Source organism: Simochromis diagramma, unplaced genomic scaffold (assembly GCF_900408965.1).
Source record: "Simochromis diagramma unplaced genomic scaffold, fSimDia1.1 OVJJ01000596.1, whole genome shotgun sequence".
Taxonomy (NCBI): Eukaryota; Metazoa; Chordata; class Actinopteri; order Cichliformes; family Cichlidae; genus Simochromis; species Simochromis diagramma.
The window spans coordinates 19,468,379-19,486,295 of NW_024387245.1; the positions used below are offsets into that span (position 1 = coordinate 19,468,379).

The following is a 17,917-nucleotide window of genomic DNA, read 5'->3' on the forward strand; positions in this document are numbered from 1 at the left end:
TAAACTTATTAAACAGCTTTGGGAACATTGCTGCCAAGTATTCAAGACTGACTGCAATGTCTTGTGAAATGTGTGATTTCCGATCTCAGATTCATGCACCATATGTGCCTTATTGCAAATATACTTTAAGTGTAAGAAGATCTCATTGTGATTTCATCACCCCTACAATTCAGTTGAACTGACTAGTGTAATGGGGCCGAAATTTCAAATTTATCTCCATTCACTATTTCAGAGAACAAGCTGTATTTCTTCTCACTCATGTATGCCTTCTACTCTGGAAAAAAAAAAACTCCCATATTGTGTAGGCATTTGCATTTGAACATGATAGTGCAGAAAACAAAATTACATGGGAGCAGACTCTGCGTAAATGGTGTCTCATTCAGTTATATTTTTGGTACTTGTTGAAAGAGGGGAAAGCATTACTCATACACGTTTCCTCCTCTGAATCTACAGTGGTTCTTTCGATCAAAAAGCCTACGTGTCATTTCCTATTGGTATACATAATTTGATGACATATAATTTTTATCTCTATTTTTCAAAAATAGATGTACTATTTACAAGCCAAACATATCTATCCATCATTACTTTCCTCACTTCAGACACAGCAAAATCTCCAGTGTTAAATTAACACTGGAGAGTGTCTATATGGGTCCACACCTCTGAGTGTTAAATACAACACTGTTGAGTGTTAAATTAACACTTTTGACAGTGTTATATGTTTAAAAGTAACCTAGTCAGTTTTGAAGATTAACAATGGCTAACACTGAGCAGTGCTGATTTTCTAACACTGGAATATTTCTAACATTTTGAGTTATTTTCCAGTGTTAGAAAACCAGCACTGCTCAGTGTTAGTCTTTGTTAATCTTCAAAACTGACTAGGTTACTTTTAAACATATAACACTGTCAAAAGTGTTAATTTAACACTCAGTGTTGTATTTAACACTCAGAGGTGTGGACCCATATAGACACTCTCCAGTGTTAATTTAACACTGGAGATTTTGCTGTGGAGCCTTAAACAACCGTGACAAAATTTGTTTAATACAAAACAAAAGTCTCTAATAGTAAGAGCAGGCCGCAGAAATTTAAATGCATCTAAATATAGTAGGAATTTGGCTATTATTCCTTTTACTACCGGGTATTTTAGCTTAGTTAATTCATTACGACATTGTGTTTTTTTCTTTGTTTTTATGCAAAACATGTTCACATGTTCCAAATCACTTTTGACTGTCTGACATAATAAGATTTTATCCTGACGAACTGCCAAACAGCTACAGGAGATATTGTTTTCCTTTCCCCTTTTTTCTACTGAAGTGGCTGTTGACACTTGCCAGAGGGTGCAAAAGTGCAAGTAGCACTCCAAATGCAACTACTAGTGACAGTGTCATACTCAGCAGTTAATAAATGACAGCCTCAATGTGACATTTAACAAAACTTGAATGTACATTATATTATGAACCAGAATATAAAACTAACTTTACACATTCTTATCCAAAAATGATCACCACTAATAATGCAGGAGAGTCCAGGAGATAGGCAGTTACTGTAGAAGAGCTGGACAGGGCCATAGAAGGTCCTCAACCCATCAGGGAAGTATAGCATTAACTTTGATGGAGGACTACAAAGTTACTTTCAGCAAGCCACTGGTGTGAATGTCTGATCAAAAAAGTCATAAGCAGGGTTCCCCCTGAGAACATGTTACAGACATGAAAGCAGGCAGTCCCTGGAGGATGAAGGAATTTAAACCATTGTCAGGCCCCCAAGCTCCAGCAGAACATCTCTGGGACATTATGTTCCATCACATCTGACACCACCAGCTTGCACCTCAGACTGTCCGGGAGCTCAGTGACTGCCTGGAACAGATCTGGGAGGATATCCTCCATGACACTGTCCGTCATCCCATTAGGAGCATGCCACAACATTGTGAGGCATGGATACAGGCACGTTTTATTTTCATTAAACGATGTGGCATCCTTTCATTCCTAACACGCTACCCGGTCTATATCAGGATAGACAGATATTCAGCATGTTTTTTTGTCTTGTTTTGGGTTTTTTTCTATTGAGATCTGATGCATTTTTAAAGTGTTAAGTGTATATGACAAAGCTGTAGGAGGTGTGTGATGCTATCATGTCAAAATGGACCCGTGCTGAATCAATACAATGAGGAAGAAAATGCAGTTATAATACATGAGCGGACTTAGATAAAAATAAATAAATAAATAGAAATAGCTACATAGCTCCAGTCATCCTCAAAGTCATGGAGTCGCTGTGCCTAGCTGACACTGGGAAAGAGGCAGGGCTCACCAACCACAGGTCACTACTCACATGGGTAACACGGAGAGACAGATAACCTACAGCCATTTTTGAGTCACTATTTAACCTACCAAGTGCCATTTCACCCTGTTATAAGACACAGTCACACAGGGTGCACCACAGGACCATGGAAACAGCAATATAATGACGGAAAGTGGGATTAATTTGTTCACACAGAGGATGTCTTCAGATAATATGCAAGATCAATTAGTGATAACTTAATTAAGTAGCAAAATTTATTACAAACAGTAGCCATGCAGCCATTACTCATAGAAAGCACAGGGCAACATAAATGTAAGAGATGTGTGAGGTAGGCTATAGGTATAGGTATTTTATTTAAACTTTTTAAACTAGCATGGGTCACTTGGAGTAGAAAAGGCACTTCAGGCAGCATTATTCTGGTCTACTAAGACATGCTTTTTTCATGGGTGGATGTGGATTTTCAAAAAGAAAATTGTGCCTATAGGGAGCCATTTAAAAATATGTGATCTCCACAAATGTTTCTGTTCCCTTTAGGAAACCACACTTTAATGATTTAAACATTTGTAGAGAAAGAACCAGCAACTTTGCGCAACTGAACTGAAGGAGCAAAAGGAGAGAAACAACCCCCCCCCACACACACACACACACCCACCCCCCTAACAAAAACAACAACACACACACAAAAGAAAAAAAAAAAAAAAAAAAAAGTACCCCCAGTTCTGCACAAAAGTTGCAGTCCTATTTGATTCTTATTATATAAGCAATGCATAAAGAAGGCAAAAATAATATTATACTTACTTTAAAAAAAATGTATGTAAAAACAGTTTGAATTGGTTAAATTGGTGATTTTTTATTTTTATTTTTACCTGATAGGCCTTGGAGCCCAAAATAACTGAGATTTCATAACCAGAAAGCATTGTGCAGTTCAAACTATTGAAACACAATTACTCTAACCTATGTCTTTTGAAGAGAACAACGAAGTATTTTTTATGACTAAACTACCTTCACACAGTTTCAAGGTTCATAGGTTACAGTCTGTCTAGCGCAGACAGCTTGTCAGGATATACTGGTCATTGCTGTAAACCCTCTTATGGTACTACAGCCATGCTCTTCCTACATAGAGGTGATTTCATGGGATTCCTTGCCTGGCTGCACATTAGCCACCAACCTCTTAATGATATAAATAGCACAAATGGCATAGTGCCTCCTTGTTCCACATTTTCATTCCAGCCGACTTCCTTCAGCCTTTATTTTCTCACATTTTCTAAACTCAAATGCTTCACAGTTGGAAATAAAACAGCAATGAGGAATCAAAAGGTGCTACAAGGGAAGTTTTAATAAGACAAATGGGAAGATAGTTGTGGATGCTTATTCCCTGCAGAATTAGAATGCTACACTACAGGGCTCCAACTAATGAGTAAAGATTCATTGTGAGGGTTTGAAAGACGATTACAAGGATCATCATGGAGAAGAAAAAAAAAAAAAAAAAAAAAAAAATCAGCTCCATAAAGTACAGCATATTTAGGCCCTGCAGTGGACGTTTGGTCTGCTGCTTTGGTCCAGTCTGAAATATCATACTTTTTTTTTGTCCTTCGACATTGGTGTGCATTGCACTGGCTGTACCACTGGATTAACTCAGTGAGTTAACTTAGCCAGTTAACCTATAACTAGCAGTGCCCTTGGAATGTTGAACTTTAATATAGCCAACACTCAGCCTGATCAAGACACCAATACCAAAGGAAACCTTGTTAATATCAGTCTGATGCCACTGGCTTTGAAAATGTGAGTATTTGATACCCTTGTGAATGTTTCCATACTGGTATTTGCATTAAGCTGAAATCAAAAATGTACATGTGGATTTTGTGCTACTATCACTCCTCGCCACACTGTTTGGTAGAAAGACACATGTATTTACTGCACTTCATAATTCTCTACCTGAGTAAATGTATTCTGCTAAACCTAATATGAAGAATCAGCAGTCTCATCCTGACAAACCATATGCATTTCTCCATCTTGGCATTTGCATGCTAGGTTATTGCTGGAGTTTTGTTCAGCCGCACAATGCTGCAAAGAAAACCGTCTCAAATACAATTGAGAAAAATCTCAACTGAAGGCAACACACTTTATCCCACATCCCAGCATTCCTACTTAATTTGAAAATCTTTTCTCAACACACCATTGTTTCTTCAAAGAATGGAGAATAGCGGATAAAAGTTTCTGGTTAAAAACTACTAAGAGTATCAGCAATAAAAAGCAAGGACAACGTCTTATGTGAGTTGTTTATTAACTACTTAGCCAATCACACAAAGATCTTATTGCTTCACTAGCTTTAGGGCACTGTCTTCCACACCCATTTACACCCATTTACTTGTATTAAATAAGAGCAGGATGAAGAAGTGTGCTGGAGATGAATTGCTGTATTCTGCAAGACTAGCACTGCAGGCAAATGGAAAGTCAATACAAAGTAGATTCATTTTTGAAGTTAAAATTAAGCCACACAGTATGAAATTAAGTAATATTATTTTTTTAATAAGTTAGTTTCATTTAAAAAAAAAAAAAAAAAAAAAAAAAAAAAAGAAATCCCCTTTTTTGTGTGATGACACTTAATGAGGTTTTGTGGCTTCTGGCATGAAACAGACACGCTCTCGACTAGATGGGTGTTGTTGAAATAAATCCTGCTGACTATGAAGGTGACAAGAACTGCCCATTCATTTTTGATCTATTGATTGATTCAGTTTAAGGCAGTAAATGGTATGAAACTGATATGGCATATGAGTGTCACATTAAGACAGAGGTTCAATATATGTTTATTCACCTATTTTTTTGCTGTTGCTTACTAACTTACATGCGTGTCGCAGAAGTCAGACTGCCTGCTGTAGACTATTACAGTTCAAGAATGGCCAGAAACATTTGTTGCAAGTTCCTTACCTTTTTTTTCCTACCTTTATTTTCTTTATCCTTGCTACATTTGTCAGTTGCTTTATTAACATTAAATGCATAATTACTACACAATTTACCTGTGTCAGTGTGTCTAGTTATATATGTTAATATCTTTTTCGACCTGCCTCTGCAGTGAATGTGATGACATAGTGAGTTATCCTTATTCTCATTTTTGTATCTGCACATTTTAGTACGTGTGTGTACATGTGCCAGCTTTGCAGTTATTAAGACTGAAGCAAAACAAGATGTTTGTGTGTTTTTGACAGAACAAGTGAGGTGGGTGGGTTGATGCTACTGTTATCTGAGGATGAAGTATACAGTGGCTGCCAAAGCCAACGGCAAGAAGAAGGGAGAGGAGGGGGGCAGGTAGCAGATTAGAAAATTCAATTTAGGGCAAACGCGGAGGTGGATCTTTTATATAAGGTGCCACTGAGCTGTTTTCCCCTTTTCAGTCTAAAAACTGTTCAAAAAAATATACTATAGAATCTCCTCTCTGTTTTTGGTGTGATATCCAGTAAAACAGAAGATCCTTATTTGTCTTAGCTCCAGGGCCAAATCAGGCTCCAGAAGCTGCTAAGAATACACCACTCACCAGGGTTTGTGTTGAGTATGTATGACTGCATCTCTTCATGTGAGATAGGAGGGAGTGCCTAGGGTGCAGAATCACGTCTACATTTTAGTACATGCATCATCATCCAGCACAACCTTCCTGGGAGTTCTTTTGAGGATGACCCAGCAATCGAGGGAAGAGGGCATGAAATTGTCCCTCTGAGAGGGCTAAGAGGTTTGTTGCACCGAAGAAGTGGAAATACTTCTCACCAAGGGACTTCTTGGCATTGTCATACAAGCAGCTGTTCCAACTGTCCGCCATTTTAAATGATGATAAAGTAAGATGTTTTGCAGCTTTTCTCTGTTATGTCAACTGGAAAAATACTTGGGCCGTGCAGCCAGAAATATATATCGCTCCCTCATTAGCCCTCCGTTTCCATTAAAAGAGGTTCAGTTATTGGCTGACAGGAGCAGCAGGATCTTGCTCTCTGGAGCATAAGACACAGAAAGTTTAAAAAAACAAGAGAAAACAAGACAGAAAGCTTACTATAGACTAAAAAAACCTCTTAATAATTCAGTTACTTTAAACTCTATCTTGCTTGATCACAGAAATGATGAATTTAATAATGTAAGACCAGAGAGGATTGCATGATGCACATATTAAAAGCTGTTTTAGTGCCTGCAAGGGAGAATTTGGGGCAGGAGGGGAAGTGAGGGAGCAAATGACTAAACTGGAATCAGGGGTGTGAGACTTACTGTATATTCATTGAGATCTTTCTCAGTAGTGTATGCCTGCTTGCACTTAAGCTCTTAATGGTTCCTTAGAGCTGATGAGGTAAAGGGGAGAGAGAGCGGAAAATGAAAGTGTTCTTCTAAATGGTTTTTGGAAGAACGCCTGTCAAGTGGAACGGGACTAGAGGGGAAATTAGCCAGGGGACATGCAAAGTGTACGCTGGGGCTGACTGTGTGACACCCGCCTCTCTTCAAAGCCATGTTAACGTAAAGGGTGGGGGTAGGATACCAGCACAGTATCTCCCAGAAGCAGGGATCGCTTGTGGAAAGACCAATGAGAGAATGAACTGCCAAATCTACTTTTTCAGTTTCTCCTATGGGACAATCAAACATCACCCACCTCATGTTGATTTCTTAAACTGTTTTAGTGACTGTTTATGTCAAAGCGTGCTATTATAACAGTATTTTAAACACATATGATTGCCTTTCCACACACATACAACACCAATACTGTACAACATTAAAATCATTACAACTGCTTACCAAAAATACATGTAATGAGCTCTCAAGATCAAAATATGCATCCCAGTATTATTTATTTTAACTGCCCTATAGGTATGTGTAACAATTTGTACTATTCAATAATCTGTCAACATGTAGGAGGATCACAAACAAGCCCAAGATTAAGTTAATTTATGCTTTGAAGTCTTAAAAAGAAATGCAGCAAAAACATCTTTTAAAAAAATAAATAAACAAGATGAACCAATTCGCCTGTTATTATAGCTCACACACAGAGTCTGTGAATTTCATTGTCTGGGCAGAATTGTCAACTTTATCAACACCAAAACTGAATACAATGAGTTCAAACTGTGCACTGCTATATTATAGCCACAGAGCTGAGCAGCATGACGTAATGCTCACACTGCAACCATACTCGTATGTTTTACTACTATCTTTTTCTTATAATTGTATGTCAAAATATGTATAATTGACCTTTCACAATATCACTTTATAACAGAATTTGTTAATAAAATATAAACTGATAGTTAATAGTTGTTTTACTGCTGACAGAAAAAAATATGTTTCTTAAATGACATTGATTTTTTTTTCAGTTTAAGTAATTATAATAAATTGTGTATTAACTGGGGTATCATTTGTTATTATTTAAAAGGCATTCCAAAGATTTAGAAAATAATTTTAGAAATATAAAAATGTGATTGAAACATATTCAGTGTTATAACAAAGACTACTCCAATTTTTCCAATATTTCAAAGTAGCTGAACCCATCTACAATGAAATACAGCACTGTGTTGCCAACCGAATGTGATCAGCAACAAAATGAATCAGAAGGCAAAGATTATCATTCTAATATTTAAAAGAGTCACCCATTTATGCTTTAAACTTCATGCCGCCTGTTAATGTAATGCTATTATGTAAATTAAACTTCAGCATTCACTATTTTGAAGATTCATGAACATCACTATTTTGGTATAGAAACAATGAGTCAATAGGCCTACCAGGGCTTATTAAAGCTTCAAGGGAAGTTTTAATAAGATGAATAGGATGATAGTTGTGGATCTCGAATAGCAGAGTATACCCACACATATGAGCTTCCTGAAATAAGCCGTGTTTAATTTCTATTTGTGGTAATGCTTGCTATCATTTAGGCACCACGTCTAAAGCTGTTTTTTTTCTCCAATAGCTGTAAATTTTCCACAACTCCTACATGAGAGACCTGCCCATATTTGAATTCTGTACATGGTGTATTACTGATCCATTTTGGTGATCTCAGCAAACGCCATGCATAACTGCAGCTAACCTCAACCTGTGAACCCCCCCCCCCCCAAAAAAAAAAAAAAAAAAAAACAACAAACCTCTGGAGCTGCACAGGCTTTTAAGTGTTGAGTTTCTTGCCTCAAAATCTTTACGATGTAAGTAAAAAAGACATCGACTTGTCTCCTGCTGGGCTCTGATGCCATGCCGTGTCAGTCAGAATACCTCACCGAATTCTAGCCACACCAGAGTAAATGTGTTGTGCTAGCTTTTGTTCGTCCCCATTGCCACCCAAAAGGGACTGCTGGCATTGCACACAACCGTAATGAAAGGCACAGCCAGCAAGATGGCACTTTCATCAAACTAAACCAGGCTGACACCAGCTTCTCAATTATTAAACGGCTGAAATAGGCAACAGTGTAGAACGCCCCCAAGCAAACTACTGTAGACACCGTCAGTGATGTTGAAAAGGAAAGATCGTTTTTGAGATGATGAGATTTGGATTATGGTTATGTGGAGAGAAACAATACTTACACTGACACTGATTGCTACAGAAATATTTGCAGTTAAAAGAGAGAATCAGAGCATTGCTTTTGTTTGTATCAAACTGGAGTCAAGCTGTGTGCTGGTGACTAACACAGCAGTCACAAGACACTGTACAAATATAGATCTCTTAATCTTTTCAAATGAAGTATATAATACTTTATCTTTAAAAGACATTCATTTTTTCAATTCTTTACAAAGAACCTAACTCTGATGTTATGGACTTCTTTGGAATTTGAATACATCTATAAAAACAAAACAATGAAAAAAAGCCCAACAAACTATTAATCTAAATGCTTTTTACCAAATTCCAAGTAGGATTTTGAAAGTGAGAATTAACTTTATTAACTGAGTTTGCACAACATTATGTTTTCCCACATTATTCTCTACAGTGAAAAGTTAATAACATCTTTGTTCAGAAAAAAAACCCCAAATACTCCACTGAATAAAATCGGCCTAAAGATATGTAAATTTAACATAATGTCCTTTGTTCAGCGTAAATGCGTGTTGGATGCTTGGCTTTGTAGCAGGGTAAGCAATGCTTAAAAAAACCTTCATAGTATGCAAGTGAGCAAGATACCTTTTATTGGCTGGTTTTCATTTGCAACTGATGAGCCCCAGATTCATTTATTCAGAGCAGTGAAAAGCTATACAGCTGTGTTTTTGATCTCTGGAGGGTAGATTAGCATTGGTCAAACCCAGGCGTAATCAGGCATCTGATTCTCTATTTACAAAAGCAAAGGTATGTTTCTTTTAAGAGTTTTCAATTGGCATAGTTTTGGGGTACTAGTAAAGTTTAGGGGCAAACATCCATTCAAGCTGTGGCTCATTGCACAAAATTGAGATTTCTTCAGCAAATATTACAAGCTTTGGGAAAGAGATATCAAAACACCTCCTCTATGCCACCAAGACATCTTGTAATTGAAACTGAATAAGCACCAAAGGGGAAGTGGAGAATTTTTGAAAGAAGCCATAACCCTCTGGATGAATAGCATCCTAATTGGCTTTAGATTTGACATTAGTTTCACCCCTTAACCACTGGACTGCATCTTTGAAGTGCTCCTTCATTCATCCTTGAAGTCAGACTGCTTGATTAGCTGCTTTGCTCACAAAAATCTATGCATGAAACTGATCGCCATTTGTTTATTCTGTATATAAGTACATGTCATTTTAACACACACCATTTTTTTTAACCTTGGGAGCACTTGAAATCAATTTAATCCTCGTACATTTCTCTTTATCGTTACTGCTGACATTATCCATTCGATCATAATGCAGTGCATTATGACTGAACTCTACAATAGCCTAATATCATGAAAGTGAATCATGAAAGCAAACCAGCTACCAATGTAACTGTCAATATGTCCTTGTAAACACATGCCATGAGGAAAACTGGAATAAAAATACTGCTATAACTGCAAGTAGGAGATTGAAAACAATTTTACAGTTGATGTAAAATGTTAAAAGCTGGACCTGCTCCATTGTCAATATCAAGTGAGTTACGACTTAGAGTATATGGAACAGGCTGATTTGATTAGGTGATTTGGTTGACTTGCTTTAATTCATTCGACCTCCCCACTGCTGTAATGCTGACTTCACCTACAGGGAAGGAAAAAAATATATATTTTCTTACTGACATTTACTTATTATATTATAACTTCACAATGTGAGAAAATTAAGTTTATAGCTCAAGTAAAAATGAATAGTACCTAACAATTTAAATTTCAAAATTAAACATTTTGTTCAGTGAGCCTCTTTCACATTAGAACCCACAAAGTTTGAATATGAGTTAGGATAACTAGAGAAAAAACTATTATTTGATGTATTGTATCCTCCAATTCCCCCTTTTTTCAATTTAATTGAAATCAATCACATTTAAAATAAAATATTTAGACAAAAATATTTTAAGTATTTTAATTTACTTAAACTATCTTGGGCCCATTGGTGAAAAACACACAGGTGTGCAGTCATTATTTTGAAAGGTAAAATTTTCGTCCCAAAATTAGACATGTCTTCATGTTTGTGGTTGTAATTACAATGGTTTATACATTCACTCCTTACCAGAGCAGAGGGATCCTCATTTAAGCCATATCATAAGCTTTGGGATTACCATAGTGCCTCCCCTCTATGCAGATTAACATAAATTTCCTCAAGTGAGGAGGCATGCAGTGCGCCAGACACACTCAGTACAGATCATCAACTTTAGACATCTATAATGGATGTTCAGCTGACGATAGGCAATATATTTGAACTTTATTGCCTATCTAGTATTGATCAGCTGCTCTCACTTTGTGACAGCAAAACTACCAAATTCTTACTTAACAGCATTGCACTTCGTAGACCCTTGCCATTTTACCTTAATAGATGCTAAATATAGTATATTTGGCATTTTTCAATAGAAAAATTAATTATGTAGGCACACATTTATGCATTAGTCCACATACACGCACACACAAACACATCATTCTCACTCCTCCAAACACGCAAACCAAAAAAAGCTTTAAAACATCTAAGCCATGCAATGCTAATGTGGAGTAGTGTCTACAAATTAGTTAGACAGTTTCCAATTATTCCCTGTGCTTTCAAGTCTACATACCATGAAGAACATTTTTAAAAGGGTAGCTTTGAAAAGATCATCCAGATAACAAGTGATATAAAGATAAATTCCAAGCAAAAGAATGGTAATTAAAGCCATAACCAATATAATTCAGAGAACAAAAAATTATGCATGCATTAATTATTGTGTTAATGCAGTTCTCTGAGACCATGATGTAGATTTCTTTTCCTAGATCAGATTAGCTGTTTTGTATTTTCCCCTTTAGAGTCGGTTTCAAAATAAAAAACTGGAATAATTGGAGACATCTAACATTTGGAGTCAAGCGTGCTTTAAATGAAGAGTTAAGGGTGCTTAACTGTGATTAGTGTTTTTACAGTACATACTTGATAAAGGATTTACCTCTCTGTTGGGTCTTGTATTTTGATTTTGAGTTTTTATTTTTAGGCTGATGCGATCGATCATACCTCACACTCCCTGGAGCCAGAAATTGTGCAAGTGCAGGAACCAGTGCCATTGCCTAGCACCTCCAATGCTTCCGGTGTTGCAGCAGGATTGTAGCTCATGTAATACTCTTGGAGCTGGGAGCTGAGGTTCTGTTCTGGCTCTGGACTCTTTTTGCGACGCTTCCGTCCCACCATGGATCTCTGCTGCAGCAACCTGGTTGCACCTGGGTAGCGCCGCCACAAAACATAAAAAACTGTCAAGATTAACGACATGGTGAAGAAGAGTGCTACGCTGCCCACAACCACTTTGTGCAGAGTCATGTGCTCTATCTCTGGGGGTGGTATGTGAGTGGGTCGAGGGCGAACCACTGAGTCTCTGGGATCTTTGCTCATATGCCCGGGAAAGGTAGGATGAGGAATGGGTCGAGGTCTAAATGGTGGGAGAGGACCAAAGGTACTGGTCGGTGGCATAGGTGGAATGCCACTTGTGGGGCCAAAGGTTGGTTCGGCAGTGGCTTCCGAAATGAGCTCTGATGTTGGTGAAGGTGTTTCAGTCAGAATGTAATCGGTTTCCTCACAAATACCATGGCTCCTTGTAGCATCCATGACTTTTTCTCCCTGGAGATACTTTGGGCTGCTGCATATCATTGTTGTGTCTTTACTACCCCGGAAATTTCTCAACCAAGCAACAAGTGGGCATATCCCAGTTCCACAATCCCAGATATTGCCAGCAAGACTTATTGAGGTCAGTGAGATCCACGCTGACACCGCCTCCTGAGACACATTGGACAGCTTGTTGGATTCCAGGTTTAAGACTTGCAGGTTGGGCAAGCAGTGAAACACAGCTGGGTCCAGAGTCTGAATTTCATTTCCAGACAGATCAAGCTTCTGCAGTGTATACCATGTCCATGGCAGACCCTGGTTGACCACCCTAATTCGATTCCACTGCAGATAAAGTGATCTTAGGTTGGCTAAACGTGGAAACAAAAAAAAGTTGATCCGAGAGAATTGGTTATGTTCCAGATGTAACTCCATCAGCTTCTGTAGACCCAGAAAAGTTGTGCGGGTAAGAGCTTTGATTCGATTGTAACCCAAATCCAGAAACTCCAAACTTCGACACTCCAGAAATGCTCGAATTGGGATGTTGGAGAGACCATTGGAGCGTAGGTGAAGGTTTTGTAGTTTTCGTAAGCCATGGAATTGACCTGGCTGTAGGTTTTCTAATTTGTTGTAGGACAAGTCCAGACTTCGAAGATTTGGAATTCCATGAAATGTTGAATTGTGTAGGGCTGTAATCCTGTTGGAGCTCAGTATGAGCTCTTTGAGTCTGCGGACCCCCTGGAACGCTCGACTGTCAACAACTGAAATCTGATTGTGGTCTAAGTAGATCCAGAGAAGCTGGCTGAGGTGAGCAAACTGATATGGTAGCAGCGTATGCAGTTCATTGTATCGCAGGGAAAGGCCCTGGCAGCCTACTGAGATGTTTTCTGGAACATCTAAAAATCCAGATGAATCACAATGGACAGTTTTTCCCTCACATCGGCAGCTATTAGGGCATGTTCGCTCACCAAAACTGAATAACAGGGGAGCCCGCAAGAGAAGAAGCAAAGGGAAGAGGAGGTGTGTCAGTCGTCCATCACACAGCAATGGACCTACAAAACATTATGAGAAAGAGATACAGAGAAAAACGTAAAGATTTGAATGGTGATCAAGTTATATTTACAATTTCAAAATATTCATGCTGTCAAACAAAAAGGACTAAGAAGTATTATTACTGATTTACCATGCAAAGTCAGCAATGTGTTGCTTGGGCTGGTGCAACAACAGCTTTATACATGCATTGAAAATGACTTAAATATAAAATCTCTTCTACAAAGATCTCAAAATTCGAGACTGGTAAATATGTTTTTTTAAATTGTGGGTTTTTTGTTTGTTTTAAATTATTTCTTTAGTGATCTAAATAGTTTATCATTCAGCAGTGGTACTTTTCTGTTTCTGTTGAGATTGGCCCTTATTTAAGTATCTTTATGACTTATCTTTACATTCTGTTTCTTTACATTATGTCATGAAAAGAATCATATTTACAAAAACCCGCCAGTCATGTCATGACCTAACACACAGTTGGGACAGTGGTTCTACGTAACCAACCGGTCATGACAATGGTTTTTTAAAAGAAATACACTAACTGACATATAGTTCTCCTCATAAATGAATATTCTGAACAGACTTCTCAAGGACGATAACAGCATGATAAAAAGTGTCTGAAGGTTCTCAGTCATCAAGGTCATCGTAGTCAAAGGAGCTTGCAAAGAAAAGCGTCTGGACTTCTTTAAGTTACTTGAAGACGTTTCACCTCTCATCTGAGAAGCTTCTTCAGTTCTAAGGTCAAATGGTGGAGAGTCTCAGATATAAACCTAGTGGGAGTTTCCCCCCACAGAGGGACAAAAGGACCCCTGATGATCCTCTAATCGCCTGAGCCAAGGTGTGAAACTGGGTGTGGGTCCCAATCAGCCAGAGTTTCGGGTGAGTTCATTGTGAAACCTGGCCCCACCTTATCATGCGAATTCCTGAGATCAGATGGCCCAGGATGTGAGTGGGCGTTAAGGCGTCTGGGAAGGGATCTCAAAACTGGATTACAGATGGAAGAGAGTTGGTGTCGTAAACCACCGCCTCTGTTCAAAGATGGTCGCTCACAGTGGACATAGATGGCTTCTTTCACTCCTCTTTCAAACCATCTGTCCTCTCTGTCCAAAATGTGAACATTGGCATCCTCGAAAGAGTGTAAAAATAAAAAAGCTTCCATGATTTCATACACCCTACATGACATTTGTTCTGTCAAATGGCTCTGTGAATCATTTACAATACCATTAGACCAGGAGTGGGCAACTCCAGGCCTTGAGGGCCAGTGTCCTGCAGGTTTTAGATGTGTCCTTGATCCAACACAGCTGATTCAAATGGCTAAATCCTGAACATGTCTTGAAGTTCTCCAAAGCCCTGGTAATGAACTAATCATTTAATTCAGGTGTGTTGACTCAGGGTGAGATCTAAAACCTGCAGGACACTGGCCCTCGAGGCCTGGAGTTGCCCACCCCTGCGTTAGACTATAGTATCTCAGGTCTTTTATATAGGACCTTAAGACCTTGTGCAGCCTATCAACATGGCCTTAGCACAACTGCTGCCTGTTGCTTCAGTGGCAGCCTCATCTGCCATGCAAATGCAGCGATTGTCCAAGTTTTAAAGCTGATCTTAGATCTTGGCACATTTTTTTCCGCATTGCTCTACATTTTTTGGACATTCAGCAAGACAACCAAAACAAGTCCACACCACTCAAATTATGTAAACACACCTTCATATCAATGCTGACAGGCAGACCTTGATTTCAGATTCGGCTGTAGTGAGAATATGTTTAAAGATGTATCACTGTCCTAACACATTCTGAGTCTGAGTTATAAGATGGGATTGTTCGTTGAACATAAGTTTTGAGATTATTTCTTTCCAGAACGTTGAGGACAGATAGATGGACCAACATCATTAAAGATAAACAGATATCATAACAACAAGTACAACAACAATGCATTCCTTTTGGTAAATTCTTTGAATTAAACCTGAAGGTCTGCAGTTCAATAAAATCTTGATTGATTTTAAAACCCTGTGTGATTTACAAAAGTAGAAAAAAAACCAAACAAAACAACAAAAAAACAAACAAACAAAAAAACAACAACACCTTACTGTCCAAATACTAAGGGGCCTGACTGCATATCCGTATCCACACATAACCGAAGTCTCTAGAACTTCCAGCTTTCAACTATCCAGTGCTGTCAAAATTGAACAAATCCTGTATCACAGTAATGGTGAAAAAGTATTGTTTGGCATGTCTAAGGTGGACTTTTGTAATCCCTGTGTCATCCTTTAGTAATATCATAATATCGTTATAAGCTCAGGCTGCTATGGGGACCTCCCATAATGTTCTAAGTAATTATCCTCTACTCTCCACACTTTAGACTTCACTTTTACATTTAATTAACTTTGTGATATTCTCTCTCCTGCAGTTTGTGCCCTTTCCTCTCTGTCCTCTTTCTTCTTGTACCTTTCTGCCCGTATCTCTGGTTCCAGAGCTGTACATGTCTTGTCTGTAGTTACTGGCCCCAACAGCCTGCTCAGTGTCTGCTATCTCTTAATGATCAATCTTTTTTTCCCCCTCTTTGCTCTCCTCTCACCCCACCCAGTTGAGTCAAAAGCTGTCCTCCTTGAGTTTGGTGCTGCCCAATGTTTCTTCTTGTTAAATGGGTCTTTTTACTCCTCACAATTATCAATTGCTTACTCATGGAAAGATCACAGGGTTTTCCTCTACAACACTCCAAGGTCTCTTTCATACTGTGTAAACTGTCCTGAATGATTTTGTGTTACATTAATGAAACTAAAAAGATGCTGAATAAATAATTGTTTATTACTAGCTTCAGAAAATCCAATTTTTGTACAGTTCAACTCTTGCACTTTCTCTATACTAACCTGCTGCTGTAAGCTGCAAAGTAAGAAAATAAAAGGCAATTCTTCCCCTGTGCAGAAAATGGTATGCAGAAAATATTAGTATGCATCATTAATCCACAACTTAGGGGTTGTCATACAGCACAGTGACAATTTCATGCTAAAATGGGCAACAAACATCCAATGTCATACATGAGCTGCCACCACAAACTGCAAAATGCAGCTATGCTATACTTCAACACTGGCAGGTAACTTTTGACCTTTGCGGAAATTACATTTAACCAGTGATTTGATTTACTCCTGTATGCTTCCTGAAAAAGTGCGGTTTTAAATTTGCAGTGTTTTAGCAGTTTTTGCCATGCCTTCCTTGGAGGAATTATAATACAAGAATCAGAATACATTATTATTATTATTTTACATTATTCCATTACATTCAATAAAGAAAGATGAATGGAAACTACATTGGGTAACCTGGTCGACAGCTCCTGTGAACATGAATTAGTCTATGCATCAGTCTATGCATTAGAGGACACTATTTCACTGTCTTAATGTGTTCCAACAACAATTATCTTGTGGCCACTGGGAGTGCACACACCAACTTTGAGAAAGTGTGTGTTATCAGAATAATACAAAATGTCAAGAAATCATTAATCTGCATCTTGAGAGATAAGAGGTGCAGATTTTCTTTGAAGTAACTTATCTGGTTTCAGCATCTCATCCAGCCTTCCCCTGTGTTTAATGAGTTATGTGACTGTTAAAAGGAAAATCATTCAAAATAATACTTTTCAGATTTCTTATATACCCTGCTATGATCCAGACAGGCATACAAATTCAGTTCAGCACTCAACTTTACATTTAATTATATCATAAAATAGCAAAACATAAGTAAATAAATTTCAAGAATAAAGCTATTTTGTGAATTGTACAGCAGGTTATTGGGGGAAATAAACGGAAGCAAATGAGTGCATGAAAATAAGTCAAGATAAACTCAACAAAAAAAATAATGGTTTTATAAATAAATCACTAACCCTTGAAGCAAAAGATGCAGTGGCACTTCCATCACCTCCTGTAACTACTTTGTGAACTCTCCAAGCATTTGCTGCACTACACGCTGCCATCAGTTTTCCCTAAATGATAATCCCATTGGAACATCGGCTGTGTTGTAAACCCCCAGGGCAACCTCACAATGTCATATCACTAAAACTACATCTGGGATTTCATGTGCATGTACTCTTAAAAAAAGAATAGCAAAATATGAAAAAAACAAGAGGAGGTTATTAGATGGCAGAAAACTCAAAGCTATGCAGCCACAATAATGTGCCACTGGGCTCATAGACGCCTACGCATGACAGCGTCTTTAATTAGCACACAATGGTTCAGCATGGATTTCTGCATAGAGAGAATAGTAATAAAAGCCCCTTGGACATATGTGCGCTAGGTTCCCATGAGAGGCTTTATAGAATACAATGAAGAGAAATGTTTACTCTCAGTACAGTTTCATTAATCAGAAATTAAATGGGGTGCTACATGCAGGCAGTCATAGGCTTCCATTGATTTCACGTATTAGATGTACACCAGGGCATAAGTAAATATATCTATGATA

General features: G+C 38.1%; 1 protein-coding gene across 4 annotated transcripts in view; it reads right to left on the reverse strand.

Moving 5' to 3' along the window:
- Positions 1–17,917, reverse strand: part of lrrtm4l1 (leucine rich repeat transmembrane neuronal 4 like 1) — a 67,474-nt gene that overhangs the window by 36,463 nt on the left and 13,094 nt on the right. Inside the window, exons 2-3 of one of the 4 annotated variants that reach the window (XR_005691352.1) lie at positions 11,786–13,481; positions 1,179–10,428 (exon numbers count right to left, since the gene is read on the reverse strand). Coding sequence is in view for 2 of the 4 variants with exons in the window: in XM_040000177.1 (XP_039856111.1) it covers positions 10,387–10,428; positions 11,851–13,481 (1,673 nt within the window). In the remaining 2 variants the exon portion in view is untranslated. Of the gene's footprint in view, positions 1–1,178; positions 10,429–11,785; positions 13,482–17,917 lie in introns of those variants that run through there. The other 3 variants (XM_040000177.1, XR_005691353.1, XM_040000176.1) reach the window with 3 other exon arrangements.